Source organism: Cydia fagiglandana, chromosome 10 (assembly GCF_963556715.1).
Source record: "Cydia fagiglandana chromosome 10, ilCydFagi1.1, whole genome shotgun sequence".
Lineage (NCBI taxonomy): Eukaryota > Metazoa > Arthropoda > Insecta > Lepidoptera > Tortricidae > Cydia > Cydia fagiglandana.
Genome location: NC_085941.1, coordinates 9,214,020 through 9,237,118, shown reverse-complemented (window position 1 = coordinate 9,237,118; position 23,099 = coordinate 9,214,020). Strand labels below are relative to the sequence as shown.

The 23,099-nt window shown below is 35.7% G+C and overlaps 1 protein-coding gene across 2 annotated transcripts; it reads right to left on the bottom strand.

Moving 5' to 3' along the window:
• Positions 1–6,188: 6,188 nt before the first annotated feature.
• Positions 6,189–21,429, bottom strand: LOC134667835 (uncharacterized). 2 transcript variants are annotated; one of them, XM_063525218.1, is made up of 3 exons: positions 21,179–21,429; positions 12,195–12,568; positions 6,189–7,523 (listed from the first exon to the last, which is right to left on the bottom strand). In XM_063525218.1, exons 1-3 carry the CDS (start codon positions 21,288–21,290, stop codon positions 7,026–7,028), a joined length of 984 nt encoding a protein of 327 aa, XP_063381288.1. In that variant the 5' UTR covers positions 21,291–21,429; the 3' UTR covers positions 6,189–7,025. The 2 variants fall into 2 exon arrangements, with proteins under 2 accessions (XP_063381288.1, XP_063381289.1); XM_063525219.1 differs by lacking the exon at positions 21,179–21,429 and adding an exon at positions 17,192–17,520.
• Between the last annotated feature and the right edge of the window lie 1,670 nt (positions 21,430–23,099).

Sequence of the window (23,099 nt, the reverse complement as noted above, 5' to 3'; positions counted from 1 at the left end):
GAGTGTACAGGTTTTTAAAAGGTCGGCAACGCGCATGTAACACCTCTGGAGTTGCAGGCGTTCATAGGCTACGGTGACTGCTTACCATCAGGCGGGCCGTATGCTTGTTTGCCACCGATGTGGTATAAAAAAAATGGTATTTAGTAGCTCATCTGGAGCTGGTGCTAATTTTGTTGTTATTGGCTCCATGAATTCGTTTTGAAGCATCCAATCCCATTCTTGGGGTTCTAAGTCATTCCCTAACCATGTTTGTACATGGTAATATGTACGGTTTATACGCTGATGGGCTGCTATAGTTATCGGTGGAAGATTTAACAGCTCTACAGGTTTATTAAGCTTTGAATATAAATGTTTGGTCGAAAAAAATATTTATTATATTTTATTCGAAAAATTTGGATCCGGAGCGTATGGGAATAATGTTGGATTTTCTCTGGAACTAAAAGGCAAACCAATATCTTCGCAGGCACTTACTACTTACCATAACAATTTGTCCTAATTTTATATTTTCTACAGGACAGACAACTTTTAAAATCTGGATATGATCAATAAAGGATAATTAAATAACTTTGTAGAAGGTATTATTCACCGATATTCACGATTGACCTCATCATAGTGAGTTTGGCCTGCCGCTGCGCCTTCTATGCCGTATATCTTGAAAGCGGCTAATCGCATGAAAAAATGTTTGATACCTAATTTGTCGCAAATTATATATGCTCTACAATTCTTACCTACATGTAAAAAACATCGGAGCCATAGAAATTTTGATATCCGCGAAAAACCGATTTTTGTGACATTTGACCTTGAATAACTTCTGACGCGCACACGATCTATGCGTCGACTTTTAAGAGGACCTTTAACACGTCATAACAAAGGTGTATACGAGTTTCCAGCCTATTATCTCTCATTCCGAGGTTGACCCCCTTTTTAGGCTTAAGATGACTGGCCCATGTAGGTACGTCATGTCACCCTATCGAATGAAATCACTAGGGGTACATACAGAGGTTTTGACGCTACGCGCTACTTGGCGCTACGGTGGAAGTGGAACGTACGAGACAAACATAATTATCCATGTATATATACATTAAACATACACATAAATTTGCTTAATAAATTATGCCTAGAAACATCGGTGGCAAACAAGCATACGGCCTGCTTGATGGTAAGCAGTCACCGTAGCCTACAAGAGGCATATTAGCCAGTTTTATAATAGTTTTCTTATATAGAAGATATTCTCGGAAACTTTTCATTATTTTGTATGGGAATTGAAAATGTCCAATTCCAAAATGAAAGTTTCCTGTGATTTTTTTCTGGAATTACCGAGAACTTCTACAACGTCATCGAAAGTTTCAGCAACTTGTACCTACATTACATACCGGGTGTGGCCTGTAATATGAGCAAAAAATTAAACTATAGGCTGTACTCCTCATACTGACTAACATTTGTTCAGCGACTTTTAAAAATAACTTTTGGTTTGATTTTTAATACACTTTAATGTTTATTCTAAGACGCGAATGCGAATTTTGTTATGTTTAAGGCGTGACAAGCAACGTCAATCACAATGATATGGCGCGGCGATGGCGTCCATTGAAGATAATATTTATTTTGTATGAAAAATAGGGAGTCTAAATACTTCATAACTTTTAAAAGTTGTTGAACAAAAGTGTCACCGTTTGAGGAGTACAATCTAATTTTGAATGATTTGCTAGTGTTAAAGGCCACACCCGGTATATACTAGTATTTGTGAATGAGAGTTAGACCAAGCTAAGTTGGCAGCGATTATGATAGCCCAGACGGTGAAAGTGTTAGTTTAAACGTCAAATTTAATTCAATTATGAAAATAAATATTAAATAAATTCGTCAAAAATATTTACATATAAATAAAACTAAATATATTTTTGTTTACAGCGCCATCTAGCAGAAACATTAATAACTTCGCTTAAAAACACTTGACTGTTGGTGGTTTGTGCTGCCATCTAGTGTCGAGTAGCAAAATGAGCTCCTATCGCATCTGCCAAGAAGTTCTTTTTAATGTCACTAGATGTCGTCAGTCGTCCATATAAACCAAGGGCCCAACCTTTTCTGTTCTCTTTCACGACGCACAGTGGCGGATTTCCCATAAGGCACAGTAGGCCCGGGCCTAGGGCGGCAAGATATTAGGGGCGGCAAATTGTGACAAAAAATTCGCTGATGATAACAAAAAATAACTCAAAATTAGACCAGGCAACAAATTCTCAAAAAAAGGTATCTATAGAGGGAAATGCCTGAACCACAATATTTGACTTTGTACCTAACTTTATTTGAACTATCTAGGAGGTTAACATATCAAAAGTTCCCGGCCGTAGCCCTTGAGCCAGGGGAAGAGAGAGGTCTCCGAAACTGCCGGACCAATTAAGTTGAAATTTGGCACACATAGGTATGTAAGTTTGTGACCCAAAGATGGACGTGTAACGTAAATAAATGAATTTTAAATATGGAGGCCATTTTTGGGGGGTAAATGAGAAAATTTAAAAATAAAGTTTTTCAAACTATATCGTGTTATATATCAAATCAAAGAGCTCATTGTAAGAATTTCAGAATTATTTTTTATATAATTTTAGGATAAATAGTTTAGCAGTTATTCAAGAAAATAGGTTTTAATGTTTTTGTAGATTCAATGTTATTGGTAAAACTGTCACTTAAAATGAATAAGTATTTGCTTATTTTTTTCGTAACACCTATGTTCCTATGATCATGTCACAAGGACGTATAGTTTCTAAGATATAATAAGCGAAAAACCGAAAAATGTGACCTTCAAACCCAATTAACCCCCCAACTTTTGATAGGTGAAAATATCAAAAGCTGGGGGGTTAATTTGTTGGGGCGTTGTTAACGAGTCCAAAAAAGTTACTAAGTAAAAAATGTGACCCAAGCATTTCCCTCTATAATATATCTTTCTGTTGCCCGATCTAAATGTAGTCAATATGATGAGTGGCTGAGAAAGGGGCGGCTACAAGGCTTGGGGCCTAGGGCGGCAAAGACTGCAAATCCGCCACTGACGACGCAGCACATAGTATCATTTCTCCATAGACTTATAATTATATAAAGACGGTGTCTCAGCGAGCTGTCACTGTTGCCACTTTTGTGTAGTGTACGATTAACAATGAGGCCCACATCGCTGTAGCCATGTCGATAAAGTCATATCGATAAACTATCGACATTTCTTGCAATTTTAATTTTACTTCAAAGGCTTAACGATACCTAAAATGACCAAAACGCTTTTATTCTTTATTGTGGTTATCAGATCACAATTTTATAGTCACGCCCCAGCAGGGAACCAATGGAAAGTTCAGATATTTCATTAAAATACATAAATACCTCCTAAAATAGGTGTTCCGCAATAATTGAATTATATTATTATATTATAATATATTCATTATCCATTAGCATTTCAATTATGTTTATGTTTAACAAAGATATTGAAGCTTCACTTAATCGCTATTTCGCTATATTTATTTATATATAACATGATTAAAATCGACTTTTCACATCCCTAAAAGAGCACACATATACGCTTTTACGCACACATACACAGCCTGGGCGATTCAAGAAAGGCAACACTTGATTTGAAGTCCACCTTGTCAACAGTATGGTTGTCCTTTTTTGACAAACGGCATTTTAAAAGAGCGAGGAGAGAGAAATGATACTAGTTGCTGCGTCGTGAAAGAGAACAGAAAAGGTTGGGCCCTTGCATTTCTCTCTCCTCGCTCTTTTAAAATGCCGTTTGTCAAAAAAGGACAACCATACTGTTGACAAGGTGGACTTCAAATCAAGTGTTGCCTTTCTTGATGCGCCCAGGTTGTGTATGTGTGCATAAAAGCGTATATGTGTGCTCTTTTAGGGATGTGAAAAGTCGATTTTAATCATGTTATTTATCGATAAACGCTACACAGCGGAACGAAATAGCGATTAATTGAAGCTTCAATATCTTCGTTAAACATAAACATAATTGAAATGCTAATAGATAATGAATATATTATAATATAATTCAATTATTGCGGAACACCTATTTTAGGAGGTATTTATGTATTTTAATTAAATATCTGAACTTTCCCTTGGTTCCCTGCTGGGGCGTGACTATAAAATTGTGATCTGATAATCACAATAAAGAATAAAAGCGTTTTTGGTCATTTTAGGTATCGTTAAGCCTTTGAAGTAAAATTAAAATTGCAAGAAATGTCGATAGTTTATCGATATGACTTTATCGACATGGCTACAGCAACGTGGGCCTCATTGTTAGAGTGACATTCCATTTCCAACTGCAGCTGCAATACTGTTCATTTTACTATGGAAACGCGTCGCTGTCAGTGTCAATTTCCATAGTAATATGAACAGTATTGCAGCTGCAGTTGGAAATGGAATGTCACTTTTAATCGTACACTAAACAAAAGTGGCAACAGTGACAGCTCGCTGAGACACCGTCTTTATATATTATAAGTCTATGATATAAACATTGTTTTTAGGGTACCGTACGTACCCAAAAGATAAAAGCGAGGGGCCTCTATTACTAAGACTCCACTGTGCGTTTTTCTGTCCGTATATCACCAGACTGTATCTGATGAACCGTGATAGCTAGACAGATGAAATTTTCACATATGATGTATTTCTGTTGCCGCTATAACAACAAATAAGTACTTACTAAAAAGTGTGGAGCCCTTGGGCGAGTCTGATTCAAACTTGTTGTCCACGTTTGTTGGTACTCAAGGTATTACGTTTTCAGATATACATAGGTACCATATTTTGGTCTGAAATTCAATGATTGTACGCTATGTTCACGAAAACTAGGCATCAGCATAATTTTTCCAGGTTCCTAATTTAAATGTATCTACTTAGCTATTTAAAGAATTCCATGAAGGTACCCAGGGGCGTATTTTGTTATTTGGCGCCCAGGGCCAATAAGTTTCGCCGCCCCAGAAGTCAAGAAAGAAAAACAAAATACTTTGTCCCGGATGTTCCTAGGGTGAATACTCCTCTGTCTAAGGAAAAGAAAAATTGTCATAATATATTCAGAATAAATTTATTTTCGTCTTTCATTTTATATGCGGTAACAATATTCGCATAAAACGTATAAAATATTATTTACATAATATTCGTAATACTCAGTTCATTTACCTATTTACTATGTAACCTAACGGCACATTTACATGGACATACGTACAATGTTAGAGTTTATGCTTAACCATTATTCGTATTTATTGAAATGAATAAAAACAATTGCTTTGCTAATACATTAAATATACTTCAAGGTTTCAGGAACTTTTGAATAAACTATCAAACTGTATACTGAAATAGTACGCGCAAAATTAACTGTTTATTCACTCCGATTAATAAATAAATAGGCAGAATCATTTACTTAAGATAAGTCTTTCTTGGATGAAAAGGCAACGAATCTTAGCATAGTATACCTAAATGAAAGAGGAATACAAAAGAAGAATGCAACAATAATAATACTGTCCGGACTCCCGGGTTTTTAATACAAAAATGGTAATACATTTGTCAACTTTGTTGAAGTTAACTTTCCCCAGAAAACAACTGGAATGTGTATTTAATCACATATAATTATTTATTGTATGCAACTATGTAATTCGTGTTTATCATGTATTTATGGACCATATTTTACTAAAACGAAGCTTTTAACCGGCATTAAAATCTGTTTGTTTACATGTTTTCTACCTATAAGTCTGTATGTTTAGGTACTTAAATAAAAGTAAGGAAACAAAATCTACCCTCAAAAGGCTCCTTAAGTCAGTTGAGGGTAGATGAAAACATTACATGATCAAATAATGTAGGTTAAAGTCAGGTAGTTCACTGACAAATCCAGGCGGTTTTGTATTTAGTTGGTTAACCAATAAATGTTATAACTACCCGAAAATTTACAAATTATTTATTTATATAAATACCTAAAGATACAGAGTATAATACCGTAAACAAAATGATTCTAACTCGACAACATTTTTTTTCTTACGTCACGAATGTTCGTGGAGATCTCAATAATCCTCTTACCCTCTTATTCTTAAACGTCTACTAAAGTTGACAAGCCGATAATAATTGTTTGTCCCTTTCCGACATATCGGTATGATGGAAAGGGACAAACAATTATTATCGGCTTGTCAACTTTAGTGGACGTTTATGAATATATTATTATTATTATTAATCAGAATACTGGTTCTTATAAAGATTACTAAATTTACTGTTACCGATTTGGCAATCGATAAAAATAAATATAAGATCGTTAAACATTTAAAAGTTACGATCAAAAAAGAACAAAGGCAATGAATGTTAAAATATGAAAGTAGGGATAATAAATAATTAGAAAGAAAACATGAGATGACAAAAAAATAGTGGAATTGAAATAATAACAAAACAATGAAAGTGACGATGAAAAGGAACTTATTAAAAGTGCTTAACCTAGAATAAATTAAAATTATTTACAACGGATTACTAAATATCACAGAGAAAGTACCCAATACTTACAAAACCGTTACTTCAAACACTTCACCTTACATGTATCGATCACTGCATATTCCGAAATATTGACGGACAATACTGATTAAAATGATACTTACTTAAAATTTTATCAAACCATAAGAAGTTATCATCAATGTTAAATTACTCGACTGGGCATTCATATAATTGCTACCAATTCACAACAACTATACAAAAGCTTAATGTGTTACAGAGAGCATAAACTAAAATCTAACAATAAATAATACAGACACTAAGTAATAGAATAAATAGCTAAGAGTTCAAATTACATAACTATAATACTTATAGTCTGACTTTTAAAAAAGTCCTGTGACTCATTATCATTGGTTAACAATCTGTAATATCAACCAATTACGACAATATGAATTGATTACGAGGACATGTCGCGCAGGCTAGGCTCGACTCGTAGGGTAACATACATGTTTGTCTAGTTTTAGATGAATTCAAATCATTGGAATTTCAATAAATTTGTTACAACTTGACGCAACACTGAGTAACTGTAACTACGGGATTGATCTAAAATGCCGGTGCCTTCTTTGTCTCCTGTGCCGTTTAGAATTGCCGTTGCGCTGTGGAGTTCTTTTCGTGAACAGTGCCTGGTCAACTCTTCTGCATTGTTCAGACAGTTTTGGATTCGAGTCGTCTGGACACCGTAGTTCCCAATACCACTTCTTCAATGTATTGGCATAAGCTCTAATAGCGATCATGTCTTGTCGAAGACAGAGAGTGGTTTCTACGTTGTCTTTGTGTAAATCTTCTAGATTTAGTTTGTTAACGTTAATATGTGGTTTAGGGATATTTGCTTTATCCATGTCATCTTCGATTTCTGTTAGAAGCTTGATAAGTTCGTCGAGTGTCGAACGAATCACAGATTCGCGTTTTTTCGCGTAGTTCTGCTGGAAATGGATGTCTAATTGAGTGATAGTGACGTTGCCGAGGCGCTCCCAGACCAACTTGAATTGTACTAAGCTTCTGTACAGCTTCGGCACGATGTACTCAAACTGAAACAAAGGAAAAAGGAAGTCAGCAATGTTATTGATAATCTAAAAATGTTTGTGTTTTAAGTTTACAAGGGAAGTTTAGTTCTTTTTCAGGCATTGTTGTCTTCTCCTCGTAAGCTCGAAGCAAGTATAAGTATATTGTTGGCCGTTAAACATGTATAAATTCCGATATTTTACTGCGAAGCTAATTCGTGTCGAGGTTGTATTATCCGTTTTTGTGATCAACAGGACTGTTCAACTGACATTAACACAACTTTACACAATCTACGACCGATTGCCTTGTCATTAGCCAGTTTTTCTTTAAATTAATTGCAAATGAAATCATACTTTAGATCATACCAGCTATAAAACTGCTTTAAATATTATCTACGTAAGTAACTAAATTTGTTTAGATACCTACAGATCTAATCTGGTCTAAATATCTAAAAAATATGTTTGCTCGTATTGCAGTAAACATTCATTTTAATCATTGTCTTATTATCGCTGACAAAATTAATCACTTCATTAAATGTTCAACACTCCTCTAAATTCAGATTTCAAGTTGAAATACGATATCTGTTAATTTATTTGTCTTAGCATTGAATATCTGTTAACCGATGAATACCCAGGTACGTCTCGACGTAACTACGTATATAACTCAAATTTAAAACGATACAATCGAATTGAGAATATTGGGCGCTTAAGTTGTTTAGAGTTAGGTTAGAGACATAGCTCGCCTATGACACAATCTCCCAAGCATAATTGCAAGTGTCGTATCCAGTTGCAGTACCAATAACATTGCAATGGCCAGTGTGCGATTAGGCTGATAAAGAAATATTATCATAAATTAAATATACCAAGAATTGACATAATATTACAAACTGATGATTGGAAAAATATCCAATAGGTCATATACTCGTAATCCTGTCTAGGTCGGTCCATTAATTGGTCTGACTCCATTGTTCCACTATCTGTGTTTAACATTGTTGGCAAGCGCTCAGCACTAAGATAGCACTTGGAATAGAAATTACATTAAACCTATAGTCCGTAGCGGCAAAATACTTACCATTATATTTAAAACAAAAACGGATCTCTACTATCAGAATTACGGTTCGGAATCGAATGACTAGAAAGGAATGTCACTTGGTTAAGGGTTAAACCCATTTGGCAAGTCTTTAAAGCCTATAGCATTTGTGTTACAGGGGCATTAGGTTACAATATTTGTTTATTTGTAAGCATGTAAGTGCTCGTAAGTGTCAATCATATGTTTTTTGGTCCTACGACAATGAGATTTACTGTGAATGTGCTTCAGTACTATACTCATTATAGTTGTACTGAAGCGCAGAATCTAGGTAAATACAAGTTGCTTAGCCGGTTATCCTCGACTCTTGTAACTGATCGGTTATTATTCTTTTAAAACGTCTTGTCTTGATGCTAGTTGCGTTATTAACGTACGATATAATCACGTTAACGTTATATGATAACAAGATAAATCCTTTATCGTCCTTTAATCATTTTATTTTAATAAGCAAAAATAGAATTCCTAAAACTTGGGGCTAATGAAACAGAGGTGTAAAAGATAAACGAGATTACCAACTATATATAACGAGTACGAACATATAACTAAACTGTAAATAACCTCTAAAAGATATTATATAGCAATAATACTCATTCAGACTTTGTTTGTGTCATTTTAACTAACAAGGAAAACTATACGTTTTTCAATAAAATTTGTGATTTACCACGCTACAATTTACTCCATTCAGTTTTAAGTTGTAATCCCTATCCATAGAGTATACTTTTGTATGTGTATAGTACTTAAATACTGCATGAATGAACTCATCCAGAATAATTGTCACACTTCATAGAATATAATATTACACCGGACGGTAGAGAGACGTAACTAAATATTTTGTTTACTTATAAACACTGTCATTTGTAAACTTCCTCCCCATGAATGGGTGACTCACGATTCATGGGATAACGTTTGTGGAATATTGTTGCTTAGTGATGCTCTATTTATAAATACTGTTTCATGTTATAAAATCTTATTTTATTGATCCATTGTCTTTTCTAATTTTAATATGAATACTTATAGTAAGTTGCGCAAATAAATTTTAATTAGGTATTTTATAATTGTTCAAGTATCAATGTGTTGAAGTCGTAAAAACATGTTTTGCAGGAAACTGCGGAATTCTGAAGAAGAAATTGTCGAGCGATAATAAAAGCGTCGGCGCAAACGCAAGTATTAAAGCTGAAAACCGACAATACGCCGTATATTTGCGTTAAAGAGCGGCGCGAGGCGAGAACGTGTCCCGGACAAACGCCTCGCCCGGAATCGTAAGTTCACATTCGTCTCACTTGAGCAAATAATGTGTTTTTAACATTTCTTGTTGTTTTGTTGAATCGTAAATACTGAACAAACTCTAGCGTCTCCGGCGAGGAAATGCGCTTGTCTCTCGCCCGCCGTCGGCCGGCGCGGGCGCTGATAGCTTCGCGGCTATGCTTTAGTGAATGCTTATTCCCAGTTATTAAATATTCCTCAGAAAATTTTATAAAAAAAGAAACAAGTAAACCCTAAACTTATAGTCTAAAAAGTTAGATGTCCTCAAATATGCAATCTAGTTTCTATATTCCTGTTTATTTCTTATATGTATACTTAATCATTAAAACATGTCATTTACGCATTATTTTGCATTTAGCCGTTAATGCGACTTGATACTATATACTTATGTACAGTAGCATCTATAGTAATGAAGTACGCAAAAATATATTACTAGCTTTTATGGCTCTACGAATAAGTTATATACATCTTATATACAATTCTGTGCTCTCCATTATTACATCTTGTTCCATCTTTTTATTACATAATAAATACACCGATGTATTTATTATCTAATCCATCTTGTGTTCTTGTTGTGTTGAGGGCTATTTAATTTTAAACTGTCCGTAAGTCAACTAAAGTCGGAGCGGAGCTGAGATCACTTGAATTCTAACGCTTTCCTTTGCCCAACGTCAAATATTTGAATTTCTTAAGTGGCCATACATCGATGAAATGTCAAGTCGAACGTCAGAAATATTTAACATACAACGGTGTGTACACTGAGCGACTAATACTGTACCGCGTGAGAAGACAGTTCGACGGCTGGTGTTAGTCGTAAAACTCTCCTAATGTGAACAGACACCAAACCACCAATACACACATGCTTATTGTCTCGTGTCGCATTAGTTTTGTGTACTAATTAGTGGGTGTCCAATACTAATACGTAATAGAAAGTCGCGGTCCAGATGTGTGTTCAACAAACAATAAAAGAGCTTAAGAAGACCCGTTACACATGCTTGTATATCTTATATATCGGTTGGAGGCGGCGAGAACAATCAATGGTCTAGAAGCAATTATCATACGCGGCGTGGACTGTGGTTATCGGCTCGCGTGCCGCCATGGACGCTGTCGATCTATGCAAATTTCCTCGAAATATTTAACTTGCTTCTTTGTTTGCCCGGCTCCCACTAACACGCACAGTAAAGCTCGGATTTATGAAGCACCAGCTTGACTTAAACCCTCACAATTCAACCTCTCCATTACGGATCTCCGTTTACCAAAGACCTTTTCTGCCTGGCTGCCCTTGGGGGCGGTGCTTTATTAAATTTGAAGCGATAATGCTCCCAATTAAATTTTGAATTGATAATCGATGAGTTTAAATTTCGAAACTGAACTTTATCAATTTAATTTCATGAATTAGAGCGCCGATAAAGAATTTAAATGAAGTAATATCGGCCGTTAAAAATTGCGTCAATTTTCGCGCAAAGCGGTATTGAAAATGAAGGCCTGCATTTGTAGTTATTGCCCTTAAGTACAATGTGAAGTAAATAAACGCGCGGCGGGCCGGGCCCGTGTAATTTGGCCGACGGAGCCTCATTTAAGCCGCCGCGAAGCCTCGAGCGGGCTAATGTGCGCGGGAATCTTACCTTAAAGAGAGCAAAAATTAAAAAATAATTTTAAAACATTGAACGGAAAATGAGAGATGGGCGCAACCCGTCCTCCCCCGCGACGCACTGCAGCGGACTAACTTTTACCAACTTCAAAAAGCAATAGCTTAATTCGAAGAAGATTAATTGTAGAGCATTTGACAAAATTAGTGGTTCCAATATTCTAGTCTCCGATGGTTAGGTACTCACAAAAATCTAATCATTCATGTAGTACTAATTACATTGGAAAAATGTAAGGATATAACTAACGTTACATTATCTCACGTAACGTGAATCACTTAATTCAAATTATTTAACCCAAACGATTCATCAGTGACCTATTTAATAGTATATCCGGCGGCTGGTAGTCCGACTCGTTAGTCATATGCAAAAATTACGAAATAGGCAGACGGAACCGTTGAGAGGTCTTTGATCTAAACGGTTACTCAGAAGTTTACATAATGTAGTGAAAATAGTTATTGATTGAACACAAGTATTATTTACATATTTAGATCGACTTTAAAAAAAAACTATTACAATACATTATAATGTATGTAAATAATAAGTACTTATAAAGCGAAGGTACGAACAGTCGAACAACAATTGATCTAATTATGGCTCTTGAATGGACTCGATTGTATGTAGTTGTATTTTTAAAAGAGATTAATATTCGGAACTCATATGGATCGATTTTAGTATAACTATATTAAATTTAAAACTTACTTTTTTCTTAGACATTCCATTATTCAAGTTTTCGTAAGTGTGGTTATGAATCTCGGTGAATTTGACTTTAGGCAACCATTTGGGGTTGCCATATCTGTGCTCCATTGAGTCCCTGACTTCTTGTCGTGCATCTTCGAAGAACCTCCTAGTGTTCTTCAGTTTTTTTATTATTTTTCTTGCTAACATCGTGTGGAGGGGTACGTTCTTTGGCAGCGCCTTGGACTTCATTTTTTCTTCTTTTGGTATTAGCTTATTTTTTAATCTTTCTTCTTTGTTGTGTCTTGTTTTGTGTGGCGGTCGGGCTTCGACGGGCGTGAGACACATCGCGACTACTAGTACTACGCATACAGCTATCAAAAGCCTTTTGGAAAAACCTGCAACAATATAAACGCGGTTATAATTTCGTCATAATTACAGTGACAAGAAAGTGGACCGATTGATTGTTATCACTGTGGATGCTAATTAAATTATTCGGCCGTCGATAATCATAATCTTTACATCGTGCTTGGTATTAACTTAAGAATTTCGCTTATACCTATTGGATAAAAATGGAAAAATAAAAACTTTTTACAAAAAAAAGAAAACCGACTTCAAAAAGGATGAAATAAAATATTATCCTTTTTAAGTCTATGCGTTACCAACTGATATGTTTGAAGTCGGTGCCAAGCCAACTTTTGAAGCATACCATGATTTTGGTGCGATTCTATAATGATTTACGTTGGATTGCCTTACACGACGACAATGAACGTACTTTCTGTAGGTACAGTGGTCGTTAAAAATATGTTTACACTTTTCGTCTTATATTACATATTACAAAGGAGTACGGTGCAAAAGTGTAAACATATCTTTGACGTCGACTGTACCTAAGAACACACGATCAAACCTTCTTGGTACAGTCCGTACCATGTTTGTCGGCACGCAAGCGTGGGATTGAGACTGAGTTATTTCCCGTCCCTTATTCAGAGGACTACATTTCAAAATAAAAAACAAATCAAGGAATTTACGTCCTTGCCAAATTTCACCTAAAGCGGTTCAGTTGTTTAGCCATGAAAAGGCGACAAAGAGGCAGACAGAATTACTTACACATTTATAATACTCATTAGTACAGTTCTAATGGGGTTTAAAGCTGATTATTTTTGACGGGTATTGTTACTACTTGGCTTGGCACCGACTTCAAACATATCAGTTGGTAACGCATAGACTTAAAAAGGATAATATTTTATTTCATCCTTTTTGAAGTCGGTTTTCTTTTTTTTGTAAAAAGTTTTTATTTTTCCATTTTTAGTTTTTAACGCATTGTTAAGTGCGCGACGCATGAATGAAAAACAACATCATGATTAACACTAAATTCGTGTACCTACTTTAATAAATATGTACTTAATCAGGAATTTTTTCGAGTCCGTCTGGGAAATTATAATTCCTGTCACTACACTAAATCCATCCTCCGCCCCGCCGCTGACCCAATCCCTCAACTCCCCGATCACTCTACCTCACAGCGCATCAACCCCTGATCCATGAACCCCTCGACCCTGAACCAGCAGCCCTTCAACCGCCATTCCCTTAACTTCGCTTCGCCTTAACTCCTAACCCTAACCCCCGATCAGTAGCCTTACCAGCTTACCAAGAGTTTGACATTGATTTATTCGCTAGCGTGTGTGTAACTTACTTTCTTTGCATCTCGCTCGTACTGGCATATTAGTGCGAGCGAGATGCATAAATAGTAAGTTACGAAGACGTTAGCGTCGCTAACTTAGCGAATATGTCAATGTCAAACTCGTGGTAAGGCTACACTTGGCTACACTTGCACTACATCAAATTGGCGGTTTTCGGAAGCAAATGCTCGAGTTACTTTAGAAAACACCGAAATCACTTTACACGTGCCTTTAAAAACTGAGGAGTTCCCTCAATTCCTCATGGATTCCATCATCAGACCAGAACCAAAAATAATACGGAAACACCTTGGAGGTAACTCCTTCCAAACAAAAAAAGAATTACTCAAATCGGATCACAGGTGCCGGAGTAATTGCTGAACATACTACATTTAAAAAATCATCATCATTATCATCAAAACAATCATCATCATCAGGTCTACTTCATCAAAGTGGTGGTTTTCGGGAGAAAATGCTCGAGTTGCTTAAGAAAACACCCAAATGACCATGCATGTGCCTTTAAAAATTGAGGAGTTCTCTCAATTCCTCATGGATTCCATCATCAGACCAGAACCAAAAATAATACAGAAACACCGTGGAGGTAACACCTTCCAAACAAAAAAAGAATTACTCAAATCGGATCACAGGTGCCGGAGTAATCGCTGAACATACTACATTTTAAAAATCATCATCATTATCATGAAAACAATCATCATCATCAGGTCTACTTCATCAAAGTGGTGGTTTTCGGGAGAAAATCCTCGAGTTGCTTAAGAAAACACCCAAATCACCATGCATGTGCCTTTAAAAATTGAGGAGTTCCCTCAATTCCTCATGGATCCCATCATCAGAACAGAACCAAATTAAAATGGGACCAACTCGGAGGTAGCTCCTTTCAAACAAAAAAAGAATTACTCAAATCGGACTACGGATGTCGGAGTAATCGGTGAACGTACATAGAAAAAAAAAAAAAATAGCCACAACCGAATACAGAACCTCCTCCTTCTATGAAATGGAAGTCGGTTAATAAATAGGTTATCAGTAAATATTTTGCATACGTAGATATCAAAGTGTTTTTGTTTCGAAATTCGAAATTGTGAAATGGGGTATTACAACATCTCAATGAGTATAGGTAGCTTTCGTAAGTAACTAATATTTAAAATGTTTGTTTAACATAATCGTAAGCTAACTAATAGTCATGCTCAGAAAGCGATACAAGTTTGATAACATTGTAAAATTATAAAAAGGTTTTAACTCACTATCCATTAACTATTTTGTGTTTTAAAAATCGCATTGTTTATGTCGATATTTTAGTTAATACAATCTTATACATTCTTGAACGTAATATACTTCCGAAGTCGGTTCACACAGTAGCTCGCATTCCTCAAAGTACTTGAGGAGTCACATAAAAAATAATAAGCTCGGCGATTACCGGAGGAACAGATATAGGCGTACCTCTGCGTACACTGCTATATGTATACTATCTTCATCTCAACGCACTTTCTTATCCATTTATAGACAATTGACTAGATTGTTTTTCACATGTGAAAAAAACCAAAGTGCTGTATCGGATAGATGAACTAAATGTTACAATATGTAAAATCAAATCAGTTCTGGTAAAACTTTAGCCCTAAAAGTGATTTTACTTAAATCGCAAGTAACTTTCGATTTTAATCCTAAATGTTATTGACGGCTGAGATGTTTTGCAGCGGCCGTAAAATATGTTTTACGGTCCGAGGCCAGCAATCTGTGGATCTTCGTTTGCAAACTTTAAAAAAGTGCCACCAACAACGGGTCTGGGTGCAAATGTGTAGAAAGTGACCATTTCAGATTGCGCAAAAGTGACATTTTATGACCAAGGATTGGCTTCCAGAGGTTTATTACTTAGTTATGTACTTGGTGAGGTAGCTTTAATACAAGTAACAAGTTATACTTAAGTATTTTAGTCACTTTAGTAGGTTGCGGTAGGAAGGCGTACAATATTATCGTAGAAAATTTTGAATAAGAAAAAACAATCGATGCATACTAATTTTGCGGTTTTACTTAGTAACATAATCAATTAATCATTGTAACTAAATATATTTACTATTTTTAAACTAATGACTTAATATTTGATGTGTTAGAATTTCACACGTAATATATTATGTCAGATAAGGATAAAGTAGAGTTTAATGGTCAGTGAATCATTGGGTCAATCCGTGTCGTTGACAATTTAATGTATGTTAACTAAACATGACGCTTTTTCACCACAGTATAATACAATAAGGCTAATATATTGTTGATCTGTTAGTTTGAGTTCGTTTTTCGCGGAACGGTTTTAGGCTGTGGCTATTGTGTACGATTAGTAGCATATTAGCGTCGTGGGATGAATCGCGAGAACAAACAATACGGCCCGTGAAGTACCACGAAAATTGTAACATGACAATACTTTGGATTTTCCCGTTTTTACAGGCGTCATAGATGTCTGAATTCGATTTCCACAAACTCGAACGCGGTAAAATATACATATAAACAGGATTATAATTAAAATTATGTCACTATAGTTATGCCTTATGGACTGTTGTTGTGTACTTACTCACTGTACTGTACACTGCTTTGTACTAAGCATTTTGTATTTCCTAAGCTAATTCTTAGAACACATGAGAGGAAAATTGAACATTATGTTGTGATAGCGACATCAACGCGCATAACGCTACCAATCGACAACCCGGAATCCTATTCAACGTTTAAACTAATTAAACAATTAAAAAGTTAATCATCCAATTTCCGAATCCGAAAAACAAACGAGTATCGGATGTCAACGCTGTCGGTTTCAAGGAAAAATCCTTTTGACATGTTGCCGACGGGCTGTTGAGCATTCCCACACGACTTGCTGAATAGGTGCACTTCTCCGTCGGGCTTCCAAAAACGAGCATCAATCGGTTTTAACAATAACAATGACATATTCAGAAAGGTATTGGAGCACTTGTGTCGTAAATAGTGGTGCACATTCACTTGGGTGCGCTTCTGTATTTATTGCTATTATTGTATGCATATTAATGAGGTCTGCTAATTTATTGTTTATTTATGCAGTTTTGGTTAAGTTTCTCGTGGATTTCCGATATAGGTATCGGAAATCCACGAGAAACTTAACCAAAACTACATTATTATTATTATTTATTACTATTAAATTTTAAAAGCAATATTTAAAAATTTATAATATATATAGAAAATACGATTGATTTCATAAAAAAAATCCATTAAATTATTATTTTACAGCTAATGAATATGAAGACCACTTGCCGAATTCAAACGTAATCCTTTTTTTTTTACTTAAATATAATTTTGCTAATTATTAACAACACACACCAGTTAAAAAGACATCCATGAACAATGCATTGATGTAGCTCCTTCAGGCAAGTCCATATTCACGCGTCAAATACAAACACGGTTTCCTAATTATGGGAAAACAAATGACAGTTCAAACTATTCATCACTGGCCGGAAACTAAAACCACGAGCACTTCAAATTAAAAACACAGAAAAATTTCAAAATTGGAAGGCACTATTTGAATTTGCACTATTCGTTTCGAATCGTGTGTCACCGGCGTGGGGCGAGTCGCGAGTGCGAGACCGGCGCACAGGCAACCTCCACTCGATGAATGGGTACCGAAAAGCGGCACCGTACATGAAATAGCCGGTCAAACATTATGCGAAAACCCTTACCGCCGGGCAGGACTAAAGTTCAAACGGATCGCGGAGACGATGCAACTGAAATTTTTTTTTACAATAGGAACTGTAGAAAAAAAGCAAATTCTATTTTTAGATTCTTATTTAAAGTAAATTTTATAGCGTTTAAGAGCTACGTAAATAATAAATACAGACAAAAAGAAATTGTTTTCAAATTTTAAAAATTTAAACAATAAAATTATCGTGTTCGTGTTACTTTAAAAATCGCGACGCTAATTTTATATAATCAACACGGAAAATAAATTATTTCAAATAATTTTTTTTGATATTTTAATTATGATATTTAACATACTTCTTTTTAAACAATAATTATAATAGCTTCTACTCCAGTCTCTTTCCAAATCTTGTGTAAGCGAACATTATTCGGCCGGCGGTGATTCATCGATGAGTCTATCCGAAGTGAGTTTTTATCGCTCGCCGGCACGTGGGACCGGCACTATTCGCGACACTGAGATAATTTCTTGATTACGTTTAATTGCCTCGTAAATCATATCGGAAATCAAATCGGCGAGAGGACTTTGTTGACATGTAAATTTCACAAGATTGGTGCAAAAAATACATGACGAAATTTACTTGTGATTAATTTTATCAAATTAAATATGCAATATGCAATCTTGAATATAATGATGATTAGAAAGATACACATACTATTTTCATTACTGATTACATACATATAACATGCCCCGCGGTGTATGGGTGAAAAAGTCACATACAAAACTGACAGAGTAACTTCAGTATTTATAATATTAGGTAAGGATTCCACAAAAGCAAATTACTTGTGTCGACTGTCCTTCAAATATGAACGGCAAACACGATGCAAAAAACGTAACAAGAAAGCAAACTACAAAACATCTCGAGTCTGGGAAAAGACTCGCCAACGACTCTGTGACACAGATTAAGGTAGAGATTCACGTGCATACGTAGGCATACAAAATAAAATACTATTTTATACTAACCTCAACAGAGACAAATATGTGGACATTCGTATCACTTTGTATACTGCTCGTCTGAGAACGAGTCTGGTCGTAACTTTTACCGCGTATGGTTCGGTACTGGCGGTCGCGCTATTTACTTTAACACGTTTTTTTGTCCCGTGCTTAACAAGCCGTCGCTATTGTACGTGACCGCTTATTGATAGTGTCAATACAGGATTATTAAAGGTTATGATTAATAACGCACCAAATATAAAACCTTTTGTTTTTAGTTTGTGGGCGGTAGAACGTGGAATAGAGTTTTCGAAGTTCAAAATTTGAACACAACTTTTTTTTTTATTAAATTGCTCCGCGATTACTGACCAATGGCGATACAAGTGAAATGACGGCAGTGCGACAGACGGAATGCAATTTGTAATTGCGATACGAGTAGCGGGAGATTACAATTGTTTTTGCCGCGGTTTCCCAGCGCGTGCGTTTTTGTTCATGTCTACTGACATAATGACACAGCTTTCATCAGTGTTTTTCAGACGATAATTAGTTTAAATGGCGGCTTTTCCGCCGATTGCCTCGCCAATGACTCACGGATTTCCCGAATTTTCGTGGACTCATCGCAAAAAAGGGTAGGGAAGCCTGCAAAAGTCTGGCCCGATATTACTCACGCTAGAAAGCGCGGGTACGGATCCGCGTTGATTCAGCGATTTCTTCATTGACAGCCTTGAGTTTTGTAACAGTGAATTAGGCATGTCATAGGTGCTTCATGAATCAGACAAGTTTGAGGCTGGCTTAGCCAAGATTCTTGGGGTAGCTAATTTAAGTTTACCGTAAAGCTATAGTAGCAGTCGGCGGGATTGCCTGCGTCTGTGGCGTGGTTGCCAATAGTCGAATGGCATTGTTTGCACCGCAGTATAAATCACGCTGACTGGCGCGAGAAAGCTTTTGGCTGATGCGCAAGTAAACACGAATTTGAATAAGTATGAATAGTACGCAGGCTTACTGGTTCGATTTTATAGTATTTTCTCCCGTTAAAAGGACTTTCATTGAGAACCATTTCCTTATGGTTATGACTTATGAATCTTATGATGTAATCGTTAATTTATTTGCGGTCATCTTTTTCCGCATTTATGTTACACATATGAATATGTATTGACGTGTTAGTCATGATGTAACTTTCTCTTCTGACGTTTTAATCGTAATATTTGTCATCGATTGAAATATTATTACTACTTCAAAGTAAATTTATATAAATGTACCAATTCGTAAAGCGCATTAATGTCATTGTTATTCTGACGAAGGACTGAAATGAGATGTGGCGGATTTTTTACAGATTAGATAACAGCTGTTAACTACGATTTGTTCCTTTTTAATCCCTGCTAGTATGTTGTTTGTTTCGAACTTTATCGGCAGTTAATAAGACAACACAATGCTTATGTATGATTTAAGCTTCGGTAATCCAATAAATTATCTCATTGCTAATCACTTTGTTTATGCCAAAAATAGTAAAAAAAGTGTTTAATCCCAGATAAGTATCATGTTCATCTTGATGTCCCATTGCAAATTCCCTGCCAAAACTTTAAAGTGTAGTGAGTTTCATCTCTTCAAAATAATGCGTGATGAGTCAGTTTTTAGGGTTCCGTACCCAAAGGGTAAAAACGGGACGAGATTTCTGTTGCCGCTATAACAACAAATACTAAAAAGTACGGAACCCTCGGTGGGCTAGTCTGACTCGCACTTGTCCGGTTTATTGAACTAAATGCCATCAAGGGATATAAATCTTCCTCAATTCAAGTTATGTCACGCCACGCGGTCAGTAATGTTAATGAGTTGTCAATTGTAATATCAATAAATAGTCGGTCTATTATCAACCAATCACACGAGAGCTTGGATTATCTGTAACCTGCAAGTTTTCTGTTTGGGAATCCTACATAAGAATATTGATTGTACTTCTACAAAAAAGCCCTTCGGCTTTATTAAAATATTACTATAAATATATTTACATGCGTGACTTCATGTATTAGTAACAAAATTCGATTTTCTTGAATCATCATTGATAACAATCGTATGACCTAATGTGAATAACCTAAACCTAAAAGATATGACCTAAGACGTAATGCTTATCCAATGTTTAGTCATATTTCAACTAACGTTACTATTATAAATAATTTCGATTTCATATATTAGAAGCTCCTTCTAAAAACATGGTCTGTTTGTGTTACCTAATCATAATGTTTTGGTTTTGATAACTCTTGTAAGTACTGCTCTAAGATATAGGTACACTTACAAATTTTTAAATAATTATAATAGTTATACTGGCACACCAATCTCGTCAGTAGAGAAAGACGATAGGTAAATTTAAAAGACGCCCCGAGGATCGACCCTTGTACGAATTTAAAATTTCGCGGCTTTGCCAGACAATATGTTACTATCGGTTTCTGAGATATAAAACCTAAGAAATCAATCACCGTTATACAGTTGTTACTAGATAGTAAAAGTAATATCATAGGAGATACATTACACGCTTGTGTGGGACAATATCTATTGTTTATGTCATACCGGTTTAGTGAAGATACGTCACACACGTGATATATATAACTTTAATAGTGTACTTAATTGTCTCAACAATAATTATCTTAGTGAATTAAAATGACAAGAGAAGTACTGAAAATAATATTTACCGTTTTTAAACGATCCGTGCTTTTCCGAGGAACATTTGTTGCAGATCGTGAAATCCATTTCTTCTAAATTAATTATCACAGATACAAAAATAATAAATAATCTTTGGTTCATTCACTTTCACAGTCAATATATCACTGGCACATCACAAATTCGAATTGCCGCGCGTTCGATATTCGAATTTGAAAAATGGCGCGGCGCGTCGCGTTCTGTTGGCGCTTGTTCAGCCGCTACACTTGTAATGTGTATCCTGAACGTTTCACACTGCTTTTATGTGGCCGGCGCACCCGCGATAAAGGGTGCAAAAAACTGTTTGGACTAGGGCTATTACGTCACGGATAACGTCGCTCGCGATTAGGACGTAAGACGACCAGATGCCATAACGTAATCGCTTATCAAAATAAATAGGACATGTGCGTACGAGGATCCAGGATGTATGCGAAAATTGCCGGCGTACTTATGTGTTACGCCCTTAATTTTAAAATAAATCTAATATTAGCGTTAAAAATCGGCTGGAGTAGGATTTTCAGCTGATTTACACAAAGTTTGTTAACAACAGGATACGTTTAATGCCACCAACACACATGATCGTATTTGCCTAAATTACCTAAATTTGCAATTTTCCTTAATTATGGAGTGACGTAGCCATATTATGTTATAATAACCGGCAAATAGGATTGCTAATGTTATATTTTGAAAACCCGTGGGCTAATGCTAAAAGAGTGTAGTATTTTACATTATATTAAAAGCTTTTTATTACATAAGACGTTAAGTGAACTTAATGGACGAAAAGTAGACCTGGACGAAAACTAGCGCAATAAGGATTATTAATATAACTATACCTACGATATATTATAAAATGGCAATCTGCATACTTACCAAATAGTTCTTATATAAGCATGGGTGAGAATTAACTTGTGAGCGCCTTGATTACCGCTGTGTCTGAAACAAACACATACGGGTACATGTCGTACAAGTCGAAAGAAAGGAAAATGAACATATATGGCCTGATTCGAACTTTAAGATACGTCACATATTACTTGTATTTATTTATTTATCGTATGGCATTACAGTTACTGGATTCAATTTAAATCTAGAGATTGAGATTTGCACTCTTCAGATACTCGATGGCCCTTTCACTGAGGTTCGCAAGGTCTTCAATCCGTCCCTTGAATCTGGATTCGGATATTACTTGTAGATACGATATGGATTACTTACTACTAGATATTATATGTCATTGTCAAAAGTGACGTTTCTTCAAACCGAAACTCGTCCACTTTTTGAACCAGTCTTTATGCTTGTGGTTTAAGTATGGAATCTTTCGCTGGCTTGGGTACCGACATTAGCACGAGAAGTTAAACAACAACTCTGCCCCCTTGTAAAACAAATAACTGTTAAATTTGAAATGCCCCTCCGTCTGATTTGCAGACATTCCAATTTTAAATTCGCGGGACCGCCTCCGGGAGATCGGGAGGCGGCGAGCGATTCCCAGCATTCCCTATTGGTCGCCCAGCGTAATCTACTCGCCTATTACGCACTTATATACCGGCGACCTAGTTAGCGTGCGTATGGGCATGTCAAATGTGCGTTTTTTATTTAGTAAGTACTATTGTTTATTCTGTAATTTGGTGTACAGCTTTGCATGTAAGTGTGAGGATTATTATTAGACACTTTTACGGTAAAATAATGAATCTAAAGTAGAACAATTAAATACTCTTTATTTACTTACATTTATTTAAATTTTGTGGCATACATTTGCATGTGAACCTCACGCAGTTCTTTTCAATCCTAAATACAATATATCGAAGACTTACAGTACTATAGTTAAAGTTGCCAATTCGGCACAATGGTAACAAAAATAATAAATAAATATATTAACATAGCAGTTGTTATACTTGTAGAGCTTATATGGTTAATGTAAAA